Below are 19,436 nucleotides of genomic sequence, written 5' to 3' on the forward strand. Positions count from 1 at the left end.
CACAATCGCTTCACAGCTCCAGGGTCCCAGGCTCGATTCCCAATTTGGGTCATTGTCTGTGCGGAGTCTGCACATCCTCCCCGTGTGTGCGTGGGTTTCCTCCGGGTGCTCCGGTTTCCTCCCACAGTCCAAAGATGTGCAGGTTAGGTGGATTGGCCATGATAAATTGCCCTTAGTGTCCAAAATTGCCCTTAGTGTTGGGTGGGGTTACTGGGTTATGGGGATGGGGTGGAGGTGTTAACATTGGGTAGGGTGCTCTTTCCAGGAGCCGGTGCAGACTCGATGGGCCGAATGGCCTCCTTCTGCACTGTAAATTCTATGATCTACTCGATGTCCCGTCTAAGAAGGCAAGCATTCCATATGCTTTCTTGACTACCTTGTCCACTTGTGTTGCCACTTTCAAAGATCTGTGGACCTGTACGCCCAGATCTCTCTGACTTTCTATATTCCCCTACCACAACAACTCTGTTACTTAATAATAATTAGCTTTATTGTCACAAGTAGGCTTACATTAACACTGCAAGGAAGTTACTATGAAAAGCTCCTAGTTGTATCCAATCCTTTTTTTCAATTAAGGGGCAATTTAGTGTGGCCAATTCACCTGCCCTGCACATCTTTTTAGGTTATGGGGGTGAGACCCACACAGGCATGGGGAGAATGTGCAAACTCCACATGGACAGTGAACCGGTGCTGGGATCGAACCTGGGTCCTAAGTGCCATGAGGCAGCAGTGCTAAGCACTGCGCCACCATGCTGCCTGCTACAAATGGACTTTAACTTGCTATCCACCAGGAAGGTAGTGCACTAACTCCACCAGACACGGGGGACCTTTTATGAACACGGAGAGAAAGCTAGCTGCCTGTTGGCTCACTAGCTGAGAAAGCAAACAGCCACAAGGGAGCTGGCTCACGTAAAAAACAGCAAAGGCGGACTGGTGGTCAAACTGAAAAAGGTCAACCAAGCTTTTGAGGCCTTCTACTGGGGACTGTGCATTTATGAACCCCCAACGGGGACGTAGGGGTGAAACAGCTCCCAGACAGACTGGACATGCCAGTTGTGGGAGACGATAGACGGAGGGAGCTGGAAGCATCAATAGGTCTGGGTGAGATCATGGAGTGTATCAACTCCACGTAGGCGGGGAAGGCGGCAGGACCTAATGGGCTCCCGGCAAACTTCTTTAAAAAATAAAAATAATCTTCATTAGTGTCACAAGTAGGCTTACATTAACACTGCAATGAAGTTACTGTGTAAAGTCCCGAGACACCACACTCCGGCGCCTGTTCGGGTACACGGAGGGAGAATTCAGAATGTCTACTTCACCTAACAAGCACATCTTTCAGGACTTGTGGGAGGAAAGCGGAGCATCCGGAGGAAACCCACGCAGACGTGGGAAGAACGTGCAGACTCCGCACAGAGTAACCCAAGCCGGGAATCGAACCTTGGACTCTGTTGCTGTGAAGCAACAGTGCTAACCACTGTGCTACCATGCCGCCCTCGTACCAGCTCTTGCCCTGCACCTACGCAAAATATTCGTAGACTCGCTAGCAAGGGGCACTTTGCCGCCTACATTAACAAAGGCCATCATATCGCTGATACCCAAAAAAGACAATGACCCAATAAAATGCGGATCATATAGACCGATAAAATAGGTGTATTTGATCCGTATTCCATTAGGTCTTTTTCTTTTTTGGGTATGAGCGATATGGTGGCCTTAAGATAGATGCGAAAATATTCACAAAGGTCCTGGCCAAGAGACTGGAGAACTGCATATCAAAAGTAGTCACGGAGGAGGAGACCAGATTTGTCAAGGATAGACAGCTAACTGCAAGCATCAGACGGCTGCTGAATGTGAAACTGACCCCATCCTGGGAGAGAACACAAGAGGTGATCATCCTCCTGGATGCAGGTAAGGCCTTCGACAGAGTCGAATGGAAGTACCTCATTGAGGTACTGGAGCGGTTTGGGCTAGGGACGGGGTGCAGCAAGGGAGGAACCCAGGAAGCCATTCAAATTACAAGTGCAATCTGACCAGTCTGGCGGAGGAAGTCAAAATGGACATACAGAGATGAGATGCACTCTCGAAGATGAACATAGATCCATACCAATCTTCAGCCACAAGGCTTTTTTCAAAAAAATACCAGGGACAGATCGAAGAGCGGGCCAGAGGGCTCCCCTCCCTCCACAAAGCCATAAGAACACAGGATGAAAGATAGATTATAACATCTACAGTGGAAGAAAGGGCCTAACATGAAGCCCAAACAGAAAAGGAGGGTGGGGGGGGGGGGGGGGGGGGGGGGGGGGGGGGGGGGGGGGTGGAATTGAGAAGGAGTGTCTAAGAAAAACATGCAAGTTGTAAATAATAACGATTTCAATAATCTCCTGTATAGTGTACAAATGTAAAATTCAATAAAAAAATTATTCTAAAAAATGAAACTGTAGCTGTATAAAGAAGATACATTTCTGTGCTTATGAATCTTACCTATGCTTTTAACATTCACCGTGGTCCTTTGAGTACGTTTATTCGTCAGGTCAAACCAGGATTTGTCCAAGTCTTGGATCCACTCTGTGCCTTCACAATAAAACTCTCCCTGGTCAGATTTCTGCAGTTTGGAGATGGTGAGTTTAAATGAAGTCACTCCAATCTTGTCCAGTCGTACATCTCCTGATGCCTGCCTCTGCTTAAATGACTCTCCAGGCCGTAGGATGAAATCTCGTGTTAGAGAGATGACCTCAAGATTCTGATCTCCCTTTTGTAGGTACCAAGTGACAGCCACGTGCGTGTGCTGGGATGTTTGCTTGGATACTTCACAACTCAGTTCCAGGGAGTCACCTTCGACTTTATCCAGGGTCTGGGGTAGCGATACTACACTGAGTGTGTCGGGAATAACTGTAAGAACATATGTTTTGAGCATGTTTTGTAGGATGCATAATGGATAATCATACTTTGTATACAAGAATGCAATACTTCCACAATCTTATTTGCCTGAGAGGTACTTAAACTCAACACTTATCAGGTCTTCAGCTCTTCCACATCATCATTGAAACACAAAACTCTAAGGCTCTGTGGACCATTTGCTATGATGAATTACAGCCTCTTCTCAGCATTCATTATTTTGACTTGTGCTCAAATCCATGTGTTATAGAGGTGGTTAAAGATTTAAAGCAGAACAGGTGTACACTGTAGCTTAATATATTAGCAGACTCTTCCACTTGGGCACCTCTAATGACTCAATAGAGTATTATATGGTAGCGTACCCTGGATGGCCATAGCCACATATGCCCTCAGCAGCCTTTCACTAGACTGGGAGTAGACAGAATAGGATCCTCCTTTCCTCCCTTACTTCTTCTATCATTGGTTAGACCTGCATTTATCGCACATCCCCAATTGCCCCTAAGAATGTGGTGTGCTGCTATACTGAGATTCATTGAGTGTCCCCTCCTGCAAAAGTGCACCTAAAGCTGGTGTGATCTGCCAGTCCCTGCTGACCCTACTGATTCACCAATGTCCTTTAGGGAAGAAAACCTTACTTTCTTAATTGATCTTGCCTGAATGTGATTCTAGCCCCACACCAAAGCAGTTATCTCTTAACTGTCCTCTAAACCACTCGGATGGTGCCAGGGATGAAAGACTTCACATACAGAGAAGCTGTGATTGCTCTCCTTCGATCAGCAAAGATTAAAGAGAGATTTGATAGAATTATTCAAAACCTTGAAGGTTTTTTGCTGGATGAAATAAGGATAAACTATTCCCAGGTGGCAGAAGATCAGGAACCAGTTTTCAGAGAAATCGGGTAATTGGCAAAAGGAAGCAGAGGTGGCATGAATAAACTTTCAAAAAAAATCAGAACAAGTTATGATCTGGAATTAGCTGCTTGGAAGGTGGTGTAATCAGATACAATAATAACTATGAGAAGGGAATTGGAGAAACACTTGATAAGAAGAAAATTGCAGGGCTCGGACCTAATTGGAGAACCCCTTAAAGAGCCTGGAGCCAAATAGCCTCCTTCTGCATTGTATCATTTTATGATTCTACAAACTAACCCTTGTGATCTCTGGAACGCAGTACCAGAGTGCCAAAATCAAAACGAATTTTGAATATTACAAACAATGATATGTTGTTGTATCACACAAACAGACTGCTCATCTGATATGGTTGATAGTGAATGTGTTTCCCATTTCTAATCACTCTTCCCAGCTAATCACAAAGAAATGTGCCTACCTATAAATACGCAAACTGCGTGTACAGGAAATCTATATGTTGCATTAACTCACGTTTAATCGGATTTAACAAACAAACAAATCATTATGTTTAACAATGGTGTGTTTCTACATGCTGGTAAATATTGAAATGTGAACTGTGAGCTCCTTAGGACTTCATATGTGTGCATTCCCTTGTATACAATCAGATTTCATAGTGGTGTGTTCTATTTGTTCAAAATAGGTGTATAATTGTGCATTTCTTTGTGTATGACAGGATTCATAATGTTGTGTTGACATTTGGATAGGATTGTTGGTACTTTTTGCTGCATTTTAAATAAATTACAATTACATACAGTTGCCTGTTCAATTGGGTGCAACCTCTTTTCTGCGTACTTTCAATAAGGTATATTAAAACCCTATAAACAGAAATAGAACAGAATGTTTGAACAACCCACCTATCACGTTCATCATGGCGTTGTAGGACCCCCAGTAAACGCTGTCCGTGTTGGGGGTGTGACACTCGTATTTCCCTTCATCTGTTTTCTGCAGCTTTGTAATGTGTAACAGCACCGAGTCTGCTTTAATCCTCTGTATATAGATCTCATTATTCTGCACCCTCTTACTATACACGGCATAAGGGAAATCGGAACTAGCTGTGCTGATAATCTGGATTTTCAGTGAAGGCTGATCTTGTCGAAAGATGGACCACTCGAAGTTCTGTTCTGAAACCCCCTGATACCCACTCACATCACATTGAATTGTCATGTGGCGACCCTCAGTCCGGACTAGGGGCCCTTCTTGTAATTTCACTTGTCTTTGAGCAGCACACGAATCTATATCAAGATATAAATACAAAAGATATTTCAGGTCATTTTTCTCAAAGTGACAGCAACATATTCCGAAAGAACAAATCTGAGTTTTATCCTGATGAACAGGAAGAGTTTAAGTCTTGCATTCAATTTAGGATGTAATACAGAAACAAGGATGTACCCTCTAAATGGCTCACAGAGTTCAACGGTAAAATTACAAATAAGATACAGCTGGTCACTAATCATTTGCAATAATGTTGATGAACAAATCCAAAAAATAGCAAGCTTAATCCAGAAATGAATAAATAATGGTATTCAAAAGTGATTGGCGATGACATAAAGAAATATTTATGCAATAGTATATAGAACACACTGCCTGAGAGGGTGGAGTGCACAGTACCAGCAGCCTGCAAATGGTGCCTGGAGAAACACTGGCAGGGATATGGGGAGTGAGTGGGGAAGTTGGGCTTATGGAATTGCCCATCAAGAGTCAGCCAAATGGCCTCGTTCGCTCAGTTAACATTCTCTGAATCTATTTCTGAATGTATTTCAGCAAAACGTTTAGCTTATTTACTTCATAACATTAGGGCCAAAGTTTTAGGTGTGACGTTTGGGCACAAGCCCGACCCGGAAGTGCATTAAATCTCGTGAGGGGATGTGGGGCGAGCGATTCTGCCATGTTGTATTTAAGTCAGTAGGCACATGAGTTAGAAGAGTGTCCATTGGCAATCAAGAAGCCAATTTCAATTAATTATGGAGAAATTGACTGGGATTTCATATGGGTCTGTCTGTCTTTACCATTGGCACAGTAAGAAGTCTTACAACACCAGGTTAAAGTCCAACAGGTTTGTTTCAAACACAAGCTTTTGGAGCACTGCTTCTTCCTCAGGTGAATGAGAGGTATGTTCCAAAAACATATTACAGACAAATTCAAAGATGCCAGACAATGCTTAGAATGCCAGCATTTGCAGGTAATTAAATCTTTACAGATGCAGAGATAGGGGTAACCCCAGGTTAAAGAGGTGTGAATTGTCTCCAGCCAGGATAGTTGGTAGGATTTCGCAAGCCCAGGCCAGATGGTGGGGGATGAATGTAATGCGACATGAATCCCAGGTCCCGGTTGAGGCCGCACTCATGTGTGCGGAACTTGGCTATAAGTTTCTGCTCAGCGATTCTGCGTTGTCGCACGTCCTGAAGGCCGCCTTGGAGAACGCTTACCCGGAGATCAGAGGCTGAATGCCCTTGACTGCTGAAGTGTTCCCCGACTGGAAGGGAACATTCCTGCCTGGTGATTGTCGCGCGATGTCCGTTCATTTGTTGTCGCAGCGTCTGCATGGTCTCGCCAATGTACCACGCTTCGGGACATCCTTTCCTGCAGCATATGAGGTAGATAACATTGGTCGAGTCGCACGAGTATGTACCGCGTACCTGGTGGGTGGTGTTCTCACGTGTAATGGTGGTATCCATGTCAATGATCTGGCACGTTTTGCAGAGATTGCCCTGGCAGGGTTGTGCGGTGTCGTGGTCTCTGTTCTGAAGGCTGGGTAGTTTGCTGCAAACAATGGTTTGTTTGAGGTTGCGCAGTTGTTTGGAGGCAAGAAGGGGGGTGTGGGGATGACCTTGGCAAGATGTTCATCTTGATCGATGATATGTTGAAGGCTGCGAAGAAGATGTCATAGTTTCTCCGCTCCGGGAAAGTACTGGACGACGAAAGGTACTCTGTCGGTTGTGTCCCGTGTTTGTCTTCTGAGGAGGCCGGTGCGGTTTTTTGCTGTGGCGCATTGGAACTGAGTCGAGCGCTATATCCCGTTCGTACAAAGGCATCTTTCAGCATCTGTAGATGTCTGTATACTCGTGCGACTCGACCAATGTTGTCTACCTCATACGCTGCAGGAAAGGATGTCCCGAAGCGTGGTACATTGGCGAGACCATGCAGACGCTGCGACAACAAAAGAACGGACATCGCGCGACAATCACCAGGCAGGAATGTTCCCTTCCAGTCGGGGAACACTTCAGCAGTCAAGGGCATTCAGCCTCTGATCTCCGGGTAAGCGTTCTCCAAGGCGGCCTTCAGGACACGCGACAACACAGAATCGCCGAGCAGAAACCTATAGCCAAGTTCCGCACACATGAGTGCGGCCTCAACCGGGACCTGGGATTCATGTTGCATTACATTCATCCCGCACCATCTGGTCTGGGTTTGCAAAATCCTACCAACTGTCCTGGCTAGAGACAATTCACACCTCTTTAACCTGGGGTTACCCCTATCTCTGCATCTGTAAAGATTTAATTACCTGCAAATGTTCACATTCTAAGCATTGTCTGGCATCTTTGATTTTATCATTGGCAGGCAGGCTCATTGGTCAGGCAGCCTAAACTCTTATCTGCAACCTCGATCCAGGCCGGGATGAACGATCAGGGCTCAAATAAGATTAACAAATGCCTCTTGGAACTGAGGTCTGTGTATTATTGGTGTCTAGACACTTGTAGCACAGTTTTGGCGCTGATATTTCTTTTACAGGTTCACAGCAGCTGTCCTCCCCAGGTTAAAGAGGTGTGAATTGTCTCCAGCCAGGACAGTTGGTAGGATTTTGCAAGCCCAGGCCAGGGAGCCCAGGGAGCACATTGGAAATGCTGGCCCACATATTTCCTTTGCTTGGCACCTACCCTCTTCCCACCCTCCCTAGCAGTACTCAGCCTTTCACAGAGTGTGTTTCACACTGGATGGCCATTAATCCGCCATCCAGTCTAATATCACATTAATATTGCAATCTCAGATGGGTGTGGTTTCACACCTCCTGTGCCAACTGCAGACCTGCTGTATATGCAAAATTCAGGCTGAGATACATTAATAAAATAAAGGTGGTTTTAAGGGATTTGCATTGGTAAACATTAGAAATAAGTTGTATTTTTAGGTGTGTTTAATTTAATGATTCTGTGTTTGGATGGGTAAAACCTATAGTAAGATTCATGCTTGATAAAGGTGTTTGCATGGGTGGGGCTTGGCTGAGACCCAACTGTGTTTCTATTGTGTTTATAGAGGGCAACGGTGTGAAAAATAAATTAAAAGCATAGGTATGTTATTATGATCCCAGACCAGACCCGAACAGTGGCTAGGATACTGGTCCAAAATCCCAATATTTTAGTTTATTTTAAGACTGTGTTAAAAGAATGATTCACTCCGGGAGTGATTGCATGAAAAAGAAAGTGGGCTTTGGTATTTCTAAAATGAAACTTTATTAGAAATACAATATTAAATTTTAAAACTTTGCATCCGAAAAGAACAGCTTACCCCTTAACACTATCACACAATTTCCCATTAAACAACAAGAAAATAAACATACAGCTCTCAATCCATCTTAAAACCAGCAGGATAGAGAGTAATTCTTGCGGTACAGAACAGATTCTGGCTCTGGTCCGAATCCCTTCAGACTCTGGCTGAATATCTTCAAATAGCTGCTTCCACTGGGTTACTGGGTTGTTTCAGCCTGGTCTTCAAACAAGACTGCTCTGATTTTAAAATATTACTCTTGTTTTTAAACTCTCCCTCTCAAAACTTCTCCAAACTCGCTACCTCACTGCCTTTCTGGGCTTTACTCAGCAATGACCTAATATTCCAAGCTAAAAAAATAAATTATGTCTGAAGGCTGCAAAAGGACATTAACTCTCCAGGGACTTCCCCAGTCAAACCACAGTCCAATAGCCTGGACTGAAAACCAGATTCCTTAAATTTCACCTTCTGTTTCCTTGAAGCAAAACAAAATTGTTTTTAATCCACACCATATCCCCAGGCATTTAACTCTTATTAACTTGTCCCGGTATTCAGAAGTCAATATTCCTAAAAGCCTCCAATCGTCACACTGTGGATGTTGCTTAGCAACTGGAGGTCCTTGTAAGGTAAAAAGCTTCTAGTTTTAGTTTAGGAAATTCGAGAGCAGTTGGAGACAAGGGGCTGGATTCTCCCAAAATGGGGCTATGTCCCCACCCCAGTGTAAAAATGCTAGCGTTTCACTCTGAGGTTTCCAAAAAAAAAAGTCAATTCACTCACCGACAGGGGGCTAGTAGGGACCCAGAGTGATTCACATAGCTTTAGCTGCGGATACAGGCCCCCGCACTTCCGGTTTTGAGTCCGCGTATGCGCACAGAGGCGACCTCCAGCTGCCACGGCGGACTCAGACTGTTGAGGCAGCTGCAAAGGATAGGCCCCCCCCCGATGGGCCATGCGCCCGAAGATCCAACTGGCCCAATCTGTCACCCGGCCGCCCATAAGGCCCCCCCCCCCTGGTGTCCGATCCCCCCGCTCCTCACCAGGAGGCCGCGGACTGAGTTTGCAGCCGCCATACGAGCTTCCCGAATGGCAATAGGTGGTTAGAACCATGCTGTCAGGAACTTGTCCGGTCGGGAGCGGAGGATCACAGGCCAGGCCTCTGGCAATGGCCCTCCAGCCGTGCGGAGTACTCCGCGAACTCGTCAATTTTCGGGTCCCGGATAATTGCCGGATCAGCACCGGGCCCGATTTCAGCGTGAAAGTTGATTTACCGCCCCTGCGCCCAATGCGATTTTGGCGCAGGACCATGGAGAATCCAGCCCCCTTTCTCAGGCAGTGAACATCACTCAATTCTTGCAAAAGAAAGACTGGACAAGATGGGAGCTGCAAAGAGGCAGGCTTCCTAAAGAACGAGTTACAGGGCAGATAACCAGGGAATTGGGATGGAAAAAATGTCGAAGTAACCTGGAGTTAAGTAAAGAGAGACCAAGAAATTATTCAGAAGAATTCGAGGAAGAGTAAACAACATTATCTGAGTCAAGGAGACAAACACATTAACCAGATTTTAAAATGGGATAGCAGGTTTCAGAGGTAGATGAAACGTTTGATGTCATTTTAATATTGTCTGGGAATGGAAAGTTAGGTTTGCACTGCAGGCAAGACAAAGAAATCCGACGGGATTTGCTGTTAAATGTCATTTGTTAAACCTGGGCTGGATTTCGGAATGCAAACCACCAAGGGAAGCTTTATTATTATGTGCTTGAAAGGGACGTTTTGTGTTGGTGAGACGACTGTAATTTAAGATGTACTTTGTAATCCATATTAATCTTTAAATTTATAAGTATTTGTTCAGCTAAGGGGGAAGTAAAGGAGTATTGTATTGTATCCCATTTTTTCCATTTTTAATAAATGTTTTTAATTTTTGTTAAAACTAATTACTGGCCCTGTGACCCTGTTCATCCACATTTTCTAAAACAAAATAAAAGTTACGGTCTTTTGAGCCAGGGCTCCATTATGGGATCTATCCGTCTAGTTATAACATAAATTTGGATTGCAACAGTTAACTGTTAAAACAGTTTATACAAAAATTTGACACAAATGCATCAATTTATCAGCAAGAAATAGCACACAGGAAACTGAAGGTTTCTTACCATCAGGTGACACAGAAGAAAATTTGTGTTGTGGTTAGACAATCTGCTCATAGATGCAGGGGATAAATTGGATAGCCCCTGAAATTGGGTGTGTGGATCATGATGTGCAAGTTCAGTGTGATGCAGGCTGTATGTAAACCTTGTATTGTAAATTATAAGGATTGCACAGTATTGAACACACTCCTCAGTGGCTGCACCTTTTAGCAAGGAGCCCAAGTTCAAGCATGGCCAGCACCATAGTACCACAAAGTAAGCCCACGCAATTTAAAGCCAACCTGCATTTGTTAAAGGGGAACGGCATTCAGTGCGCATCAGGGTCTGGAAAATGAAAGAAGATTAGAAAAACCAGGAACAATCCACAAAAATGGTACTTCAGGCCAAGAGAGGGTGCCCCAGAGTTCTCAAATTCTGCCTTGGAAGCCTTGGTGTGGGAGGTGCACAGCAGGAGAGAGGGTCTCTTCACACAAGGAAGGGACTTGCAGCTAGCTGGCTAGACAGATATTGAAAGGTGTTTCAGTAGCCTTTTGGTTAACACCAGCTATCTCTGAAGAGCTGGATGCAGTGCAGGAAGAAATTTAATTCCTTCAAACAAGAGGGCAAGGTCCGTGAACGGATTGTCAAATGCTGAATCCTACCAACTGCACCACGAGGCTCACACACTGCTCCATTCACCACACCCATACTCACCTATCAACATTCTTGTCAGCCTCAACTCAGACCGTACATTCATAGTTTCATCTCAGCCTCACATACTTAGCACTGCTACAAGCCTCACACTCACACCACTCCACATTCACACATTGCTAGCTATTTAACTGTGACAGGCTCATCACCCAAACAGGTTGAATCGCACTCACTAACCCACTTCTGCTCTTTGCTGAACTCCGCTGTTTCAGATCCAACTCTGGCATTGTCATCAAGCCCGCCAAGGGTGGGGCTGTTGTTGTCTGGCATACTACCTCTACATCACAGAAGCTGAGCATCAACTGTCATCTCCTACCTCCCATGGACCAAACCCCAACCACCGCACATCAAGCTATTGTTTCCAGGATTGTCACTGACCTCATCTCCTCTGGAGTTCGTCCCTCCACAGCCTCCAAACTCACAGTCTCCCAATCCCGGACAGCCTGCTTCTACCTTCTCCCCAAAGTCCACAAACAAGAATGCCCAGCTGGGCCCATCGTGTTGGCCTGTTCCTGCCCCACTGAACTCATTCCTTCCTATCTTGACACAATTCACTCTTCTCTTGTCCAGTCCTTTCCCACCTACATCCACGAAACCTCCAATGCCGTGCACCATACCATGATGTGGGGATGCCGGCATTGGACTGGGGTGAGGACAGTAAGAAGTCTTACAACACCAGGTTAAAGTCCAACAGGTTTGTTTCAAACACTAGCTTTCGGAGCACTGCTCATTCACCTAAGGAAGGAGCGGTGCTCTGAAAGCTAGTGTTTGAAATAAACCTGTTGGACTTTAACCTGGTGTTGTAAGACTTCTTTCTGTGCTACACCATACCAACAACTTCCAATTCCCCGGCCCTAACCATCTCCTCTTTACCGTGGATGTCCAATCCCTCTATGCCTCCATTCCCCACCAGGATAGTCTGAGGGTTCTCTTTTACCTTGAACAGAGGCCCGTACAATACCCATCCTCCACCACTCTGTCTCACTGAACAATTTCTCCATTAACTTGTCTCACTTCCTCTACAGTCAAGGGGTCTATTTACAACCCCCACTAACCTTTCTTTGCCCCTTATTCAGTTCTACCCATACAGATTCCACATCATCAGAGCTTTTTAAAAATAAATTTAGAGTAGCCAATTATTTTTTTTCCAATTAAGGGCAATTTAGAGTGGCCAATCTACCTGCCCTGCACATCTTTGGGTTGTGAGGGTGAAACCCACACAGACACGGGGAGAATATGCAAACTCCACACAGTGACCCAGGGCCAGGATTCGAACCTGCGGCAGCAGTACTAACCACTGTGCCACCGTGCCATCCCATCATCAGAGCTAATATCCTTCCTCATTGTTGCACTAATTTCCTCTTTAACCAGAATGCAATCCTACCCACTGCCCTTTTCCTTTGTCTGTCCTTCCCAAATACCGAATACCCCTGGATGTTCAGTTCCCAACTCTGGTCACCCTGCAGCCATGTCTCCGTAATTCCAACTAAATCATACCTGTTTACATCTATTTGCGTGATTAATTAATCCACTTTATTGTGAATGCTCCACGCATTAAGGCACAAAGCCTTAAGGCTGGTCTTTAGCATCCACCCCCACTATTTTTCCCTGAGGTCCTCGATTTCTCTGCCTATCACTTTTCGTATTCCCCTTTCTGTCTTTTGTTCTTGAATCCAACCCCCACCCCCCAACCCCTACCCCACCCCCCCCAAACACAAATTTCCATCCCTGCCATTTTAGTTTAAACCCTCCCCAATCACTCAAGCAAATTCTCCCCCAGGACATCAGTCCCGGCCTTGACCAGATGTAACCCGCCCAGTTTGTACTGGTCCCACCTCCCCAGAACCGGTCCCAAGATTAGGAATCTGAAACCCTTCCCCTCACACCACCTCTTCAGCCACGTCAAATATATCCTACTTTTTCTACTCTGACTAATGCAGTGATAGATGACAAATTTGGAGATGTTAGTCATGTTGCCTGTTCCAGCTGGAAGCATCTGCCACTGTCCTTGCCCTGCATAAGGCCTCGGAGTTCTGTGACCTTCTCCTTTGTCAATCATTACCACCGATGACACAGCTACTGTCCTTTGTGGAGGCATGGGAAGGTCCTCCCCGAAGACCCACGGTGGTTTTCCTGCTGAGAACTCATCTTTCCTTGGGAGCAAATGGTGTGCTTAGAACCCTTGCAGTCACAAGCAACATCTGCCCCACATAACCTAACTTACAAGTTGTTCATGATCCCTTTAAATAATCTGGTGGTGGAATCCCTCACATTATTCATATCTTCAACTACAAGTGGTTGAGAAAAAAGCATCAACTAGAGCAGGGCCAGCAACCTGTCAGCCAGCAGGTCAGGCATAAGTGATAGACACTGACGTCATGATCTGCCCACTCTGCACATTTCCAGCAAATGCATATAGTGGCCACACACCCTCACCAAGAAGACATTCAGTGTGGGCTGCACCAAGAGCTGACGCTACTATGTTACTAAACCAACACCTGTAGTACTGAAACTACCGGCACAGTAGATTCAATTTGACGTTGAATTGTTTTTTGGAGCAAGCAAGGAGATAGATTAAGGGCTTGCCCTGTCCACTCTGCGTATTGGCTTTGTAGCTCTGAGAAATTCTACGGGGTGGCATGGTCGCACAGTGGTTAGCACTATTGCTTCACAGCACCAGGGTCCCAGGTTTGATTCCGGCTTGAGTCACTGTCTGTGCGGAGTCTGCGTCTGCCCGTTCTCTCCGTGTCTGCGTGGGTTTCCTCCGGGTGCTCCGGTTTCCTCCCCACAAGTCCCAAAAGATGTGCTTGTTAGGTGAATTGGACATTCTGAATTCTCACTCTGTACCTGAACAGACGCCGGAGTGTGGCAACTAGGGGCTTTATACAGTAACTTCATTGAAGTATTAATGTAAGCCTACTTATGACACCAATAAAGATTATTAAATTAAAGAAACATTTTTTTTAAAAAGGTGAAGTCAAATTTTGTAAGAGATTACAAAGCCTGAGAGGACATTTTGTGATTAATTCGGAATGAGATAATTCATGATTTTGTTGTGCGGAGGAGGCTGTTGAAACAGGAATTGCTTGCTGAAAGAGCAGATTGGATAAGTGACAGTTGTGGTTTGGAAAGGAAGTGACAGCAGAGGAATAGATACTTCATTCATTTGCATTTTGTCACTAGCTATCATTTTAGTTGAAGTCATAGAAAATTCAGCTGTGAACAGGCACAGCTGAAAACACAAAGGCAAAAATGGTGATTTTTATCCCTACTTTAGAACATAGAACATAGAACAGTACAGCACAGAACAGGCCCTTCGGCCCTCAATGTTGTGCCGAGCAATGATCACCCTACTCAAACCCATGTATCCACCCTATACCCGTAACCCAACAACTCACCCCCTTAACCTTACTATTAGGACACTACGGGCAATTTAGCATGGCCAATCCACCTAACCCGCACATCTTTGGACTGTGGGAGGAAACCGGAGCACCCGGAGGAAACCCACGCACACACAGGGAGGACGTGCAGACTCCACACAGACAGTGACCCAGCCGGGAATCGAACCTGGGACCCTGGAGCTGTGAAGCATTTATGCTAACCACCATGCTACCCACTTTATGAGTGGACATTAAATAAACTGGCATCAACACCACTAACCCAATAGCCACGTGTAATACTGCACTATAGTCTCAGAGGCCTTTTTATTTTCATTTACATCTGATTATTCCCCACTTACATCCTACATACGGAGAAAATAAACATGGAGTACAAATCATTTCCTTAATAGAGTTAAATTCAACTTGAATTGATTACACTTGGGTTGACGTCCATGGGTGGGCATGTATGGACTTGATTTTACAATATAGTGTTTCTCACAATTATTCTGCTAATCCAAGGTCGGGGTGAGATCATTTGAATACAGCAGAGGTTCGATATTTGATCTGATTTTAAAGTGCCGCTCATTCATTCTACTCCCCATGCTGCCAATCATTAGTTTGACAAGTCCATTTAACAACACAAATTAGAAGAGAAAGTGAAGTTGCGTTGATTGTGAGCACCTGGAGATTTTGTTACACAGATAAATAGAATTTGATGCTGAATGGAAAGTTTACCAAGACAAGGCACACCCAGCAGATGACCTGTCAAAAAATCATAAGTGCACTGTCTACAATTTTCCATCTGAAATGTTGTTTTAGAAGACACAAAACATGGAGTACATCAGCAATTCCGATACCGATGAGTATCTGAGAATGATACAGATTGCGAAAAATAGAAACTCTTAGATATTAGACACTAAATGTATGAGATACTCCGCTTATTGCATAGATGAGAAGTTATTTGCTTGGGAACTGATATAATAGGGGGAAGCCATTCAGCCCATCGTATCTGCACCCACTCTCCAGATCACCTAGTGCCATCTCCCATCTTGCCCCGTAACCCGACACACTCTTCCTTTTCAAATAACAGTAAATTCCCCTCAGAATGCTTTGATTAAGTCCGTCTCCACCACACACCCAGGCAGTGCCTTCCAGACCTTAACCACTCTCTGTGTGAAAAAAATCATTCTTTAAGTTGCTATGGGCAGCACAGTAGCACAGGGCAGCACAGTAGCACAGTGGGTAGCACTGTTGCTTCACAGCTCCAGGTTCGATTCCCGGCTTGGGTCACTGTCTGTGTGGAGTCTGCAAGTTCTCCTTGTGTCTGCGTGGGTTCCCTCCGGTTTCCTCCTTCAAGTCCCAAAAGACGTGCTGTCAGGTGAATTGGATATTCTGAATTGTCCCTCTGTGTACCCGAACAGGCGCCGGAAGGTGGCGACTTGGGGCTTTTCACAGTAACTTCATTGCAGTGAAACTGTAACCCTACTTGTTATAATATATGCCAATGTTAAATCTATGCCCCATCGTTCCCTATCCTTTCACTAGTCGGAACAGTTTTCCCCTATCTACCATCTCCAGACCCCTCATGATTTTGAATGCACTCTAGGGCTTGCACGCAAATTTTAAGGCTGACACTCCAGTGCATTACTGAGGGAATGCTGCACTGTCAGAGGTATTGCCTTTCGAATGAGATGTTAAACTGAGTCCCCGTTTGCCTGCTTGGGATAGATGTAAAAGATGCGGTGGCATTACACTGAAGAAGTTTAGAGAAGGGACATCTCTGATATCCTGGTCAATATTTATCCCTCAAATCAATACAAAAAAAACATACCCGGACAACATTACAATACTGTTGGTGTGGGAGCTTGCTGTGCTCAATTTGGCTGCCACATTTCCTATATTACAACAGTGACTTCACTTCAAAAGTACTTAATTGGCTGTAAAGTGCTTTGAGATGTCCAGTGGCCATGTAAACAACATTAATGGTGTCTTCAGCATAATGAATCAACCCACAGGAGCATTCATTATAAAGCAATGAAATATTATTTGAGCTGACAAAAAGCTTAGTCAAAAGATAAGTTTTAAGAGAGCCTTAAAGCAAGATACAGAGACAGAGATGTAGAGGGGAAATTCCAGAGCTTGGGGCTTACACACCTGAAGGCACGGCCACAAATTCCGGAGCTGGAAATGCATTAGAGATCAAACTGCAGGCACCTTGAAGGGTTGCGGGGCTGAGAGGGATTATGGAGATAGGGAGCGGCAAGACCACTGAGGGATAGATAAACAAGGATCAGACTTTTAAAATCCACTTTGCTTGACCCAGTGCTAATGTAAGTCAGCAAGCACAGAGGCCGTAGCAGAACTGGATTTGTTGTGTGTTAAAACACAGGCAGTTGAGTTTTGGATGAACGACAGAGCGTAGAATGTGGGAGACCTGTCAAAACTACTGGAATAGTGGAGTTTTGGAATAATGAAGGCAGGAATGTGGGTTTTAGCAGACGAGCTAACAAAGGGGTGAGTGAAGTCAGGCGATGTTATGGAGGTGAAAGTTGGTCGTCTTAAGTGATGGCACAAATAGGAGGTTGGAGGTCATTTCTGGATCAAATGTGATATCAGGGATGTGAATTGACTGGATTAATCTCAGACTGTTACTTGGGAGATGGTTGGAGTAGGTAGGGAACAGGAATGAGAAGCATTATATAGCACTGTTGCTTCTCAGCACCAGGGTCCCAGGTTCAATCCTAACTCGGGTCACTGTCTGCAGAGTCTGCACATTCTCCCAGTGTCTGCGTGGGTTTCCTCCGGGCACTCCGGTTTCCTCCCACATGTGCTTGTTAGGTGAATTAGACATTCTGAATTCCCCGTCCGTGAACCCGAACAGGCGCCGGAGTGTGACAACTAGGGGTTTTCACAGTAACTTCATTGCAGTGTTAATGTATGCCTACTTGTGACAAAAGATTATTAGTATATAAGTACAAGCTTCTTCTAAACCACAGATCTTGTCCCAATCTAATAGTTCTCTATTATCATGTCGTTCGTGATACGTGGGAACTTTGTCAGTTTTGGTTTGGTAACGGCTGTCAGCACAAAGAGTAACTGTCCATTTGTCAGCCGATGTGCAGTGATATTCAAACAAGACAGTTAATGATTGCAATGTCAAGTTGACTGCCAGTTCAATGAGGCCTAATCCATACATAATTACCAGCTCGATGCTGGATATGTATAATCTGTCTGCAGGTAAACTAGTGTGACTAAAAACGCTTTTCTTTCAGATTTTCAGGGAATGACCAATGCTCTCACTCAATCAGCTGTGGGGATATTTTCCTGGGTCAGGGCATAAGTGAACATGGGAACAAATCAGGGACAGTTGTGTATAGAATAGAGAATACTGTCAGATTTCTCCTGTCACACGGGCAGCACGGTAGCATTGTGAATAGCACAATTGAAGCTCCAGGGTCCCAGGTTCGATTCCCGACTTGGGTCACTATCTGTGCGGAGTCTGCACGTTCTCCCCGTGTGTACGTGGGTTTCCTCCGGTTTCGTCCCACAGTTCAGGTTAGGTGGATTGGCCATGATAAATTGCCCTCAAGTGTCCAAAATTGCCCTTAGTGTTGGGTGGGGTTACTGGGTTATGGGGATAGGGTGAAGGTGTTGACCTTGGGTAGGGTGCCCTTTCAAAGAGCCGGTGCAGACTCGATGGGTCAAATGGCCTCCTTCTGCTCTGTAAATTCCATGAAAACAGTACACACTCGCTAAAGCTGAGAATGGGATTTCTAAATTGTACTTCTAAAAGGTCATCAACCTCAAAATGTTAACTCCGCTTTTACACATCCTGCTTGACCCACTATGTGTTTTGCAGCATTTTTTTGTTTTCGTTTACAATCGCACATGTTTGGTCATGCAGCCACTGCCGCAGCAGGGTCGCGTGTTGTGGAATGGGGAAAATGTCTCTGGACTGGAACGGGATGGTCCAAATGACATTTCCCCGAAGTCTCAGTAAGATGCACTCTCACCTGAGTCAAAGGCTTCCATTCTGACTGGAGAGACGTGAGCGCAATCTGGGCTGTCAGTGTCACCTCGTGTCTTACAGAGGGAGTGCTGCAGTGTGATCTCTCAGACCTGATCAGGTCAATGGGAGAGATCCCAAGTCAGGAGAAGGGAGTTCTCCCCAGTGCCCTGACTCATGCATCTGTCGCAATCAACATCACTGAAACTGATGACTTGAGTTAATATCAAAATGCCCGCTTGTGGAATCTTGCTCGGTGCGTTCTAGTCCAGCAATGACTCCACTTCATTCAGTGTGAAGCACACTGGGGCGGGATCCGGAGGCCATGAACGATGCTACATAAAGGCAAATCTTTCTGAAGTGTTTGAACGATAATCAGGAAAGGAAGCGTTGACTTTTATTGCGCTCATTTACAACTGCTGTTAAATTAATCATTTCTAGTTGAGCAATTCTGAAAAAAAAGGGAGCGGCTGGAACAGATTTAACTCCGAGTCAGGTGTGTGATATTTTGCAACAGGGAAGCTGGTAGTACGGAGTCCATGCAGCAACAACAAATGAAGGAGCTGATTACTCACCAAATGAAAGAATCAAAGAAAATACAAGAACAACTCCAATCTTCTCTTTCACACAGGGCTGCTCCATCTCACTGTCAGTTCAGACAGCAGTTTGACCGGAACGCAGCTGTAGATGAGCTTTTATGAACTCAGCAGCTAACTGGGAAACGCAAACCGCAGTGTTCAGCAGAATTGCGATCAAAGTGGCTCAAACCACAAAGTGGTTTAGGTTCAGGCTAACGTTTGCAATGTTCTGACATTGGGTGACATCAGCCCAGACACACAAACTTCCTCCAACGTGCAGACTACAGAGCATGTAAATTCAGACACCGAAGCGACCATGCGAGTAGCAGCGAGGCTCCTCTGGGTGTGAATACTGTTTGTCA

At 45.2% G+C, this 19,436-nt stretch overlaps 1 protein-coding gene across 1 annotated transcript in view; it reads right to left on the reverse strand.

Moving 5' to 3' along the window:
- Window positions 1-19,428, reverse strand: part of LOC119968964 (immunoglobulin superfamily member 3-like) — a 58,066-nt gene extending 38,638 nt beyond the window's left edge. The window contains exons 1-3 of the mRNA XM_038802019.1: window positions 19,072-19,428; window positions 4,655-5,032; window positions 2,479-2,886 (exon numbers count right to left, since the gene is read on the reverse strand). Coding sequence (XP_038657947.1) covers window positions 2,479-2,886; window positions 4,655-5,032; window positions 19,072-19,138 — 853 coding nt within the window. The 5' untranslated portion in view covers window positions 19,139-19,428. The remainder of the gene's footprint in view (window positions 1-2,478; window positions 2,887-4,654; window positions 5,033-19,071) is intronic.
- Window positions 19,429-19,436: the final 8 nt, after the last annotated feature.

The sequence above is a fragment of the Scyliorhinus canicula genome, chromosome 7 (assembly GCF_902713615.1).
Source record: "Scyliorhinus canicula chromosome 7, sScyCan1.1, whole genome shotgun sequence".
NCBI lineage: Eukaryota > Metazoa > Chordata > Chondrichthyes > Carcharhiniformes > Scyliorhinidae > Scyliorhinus > Scyliorhinus canicula.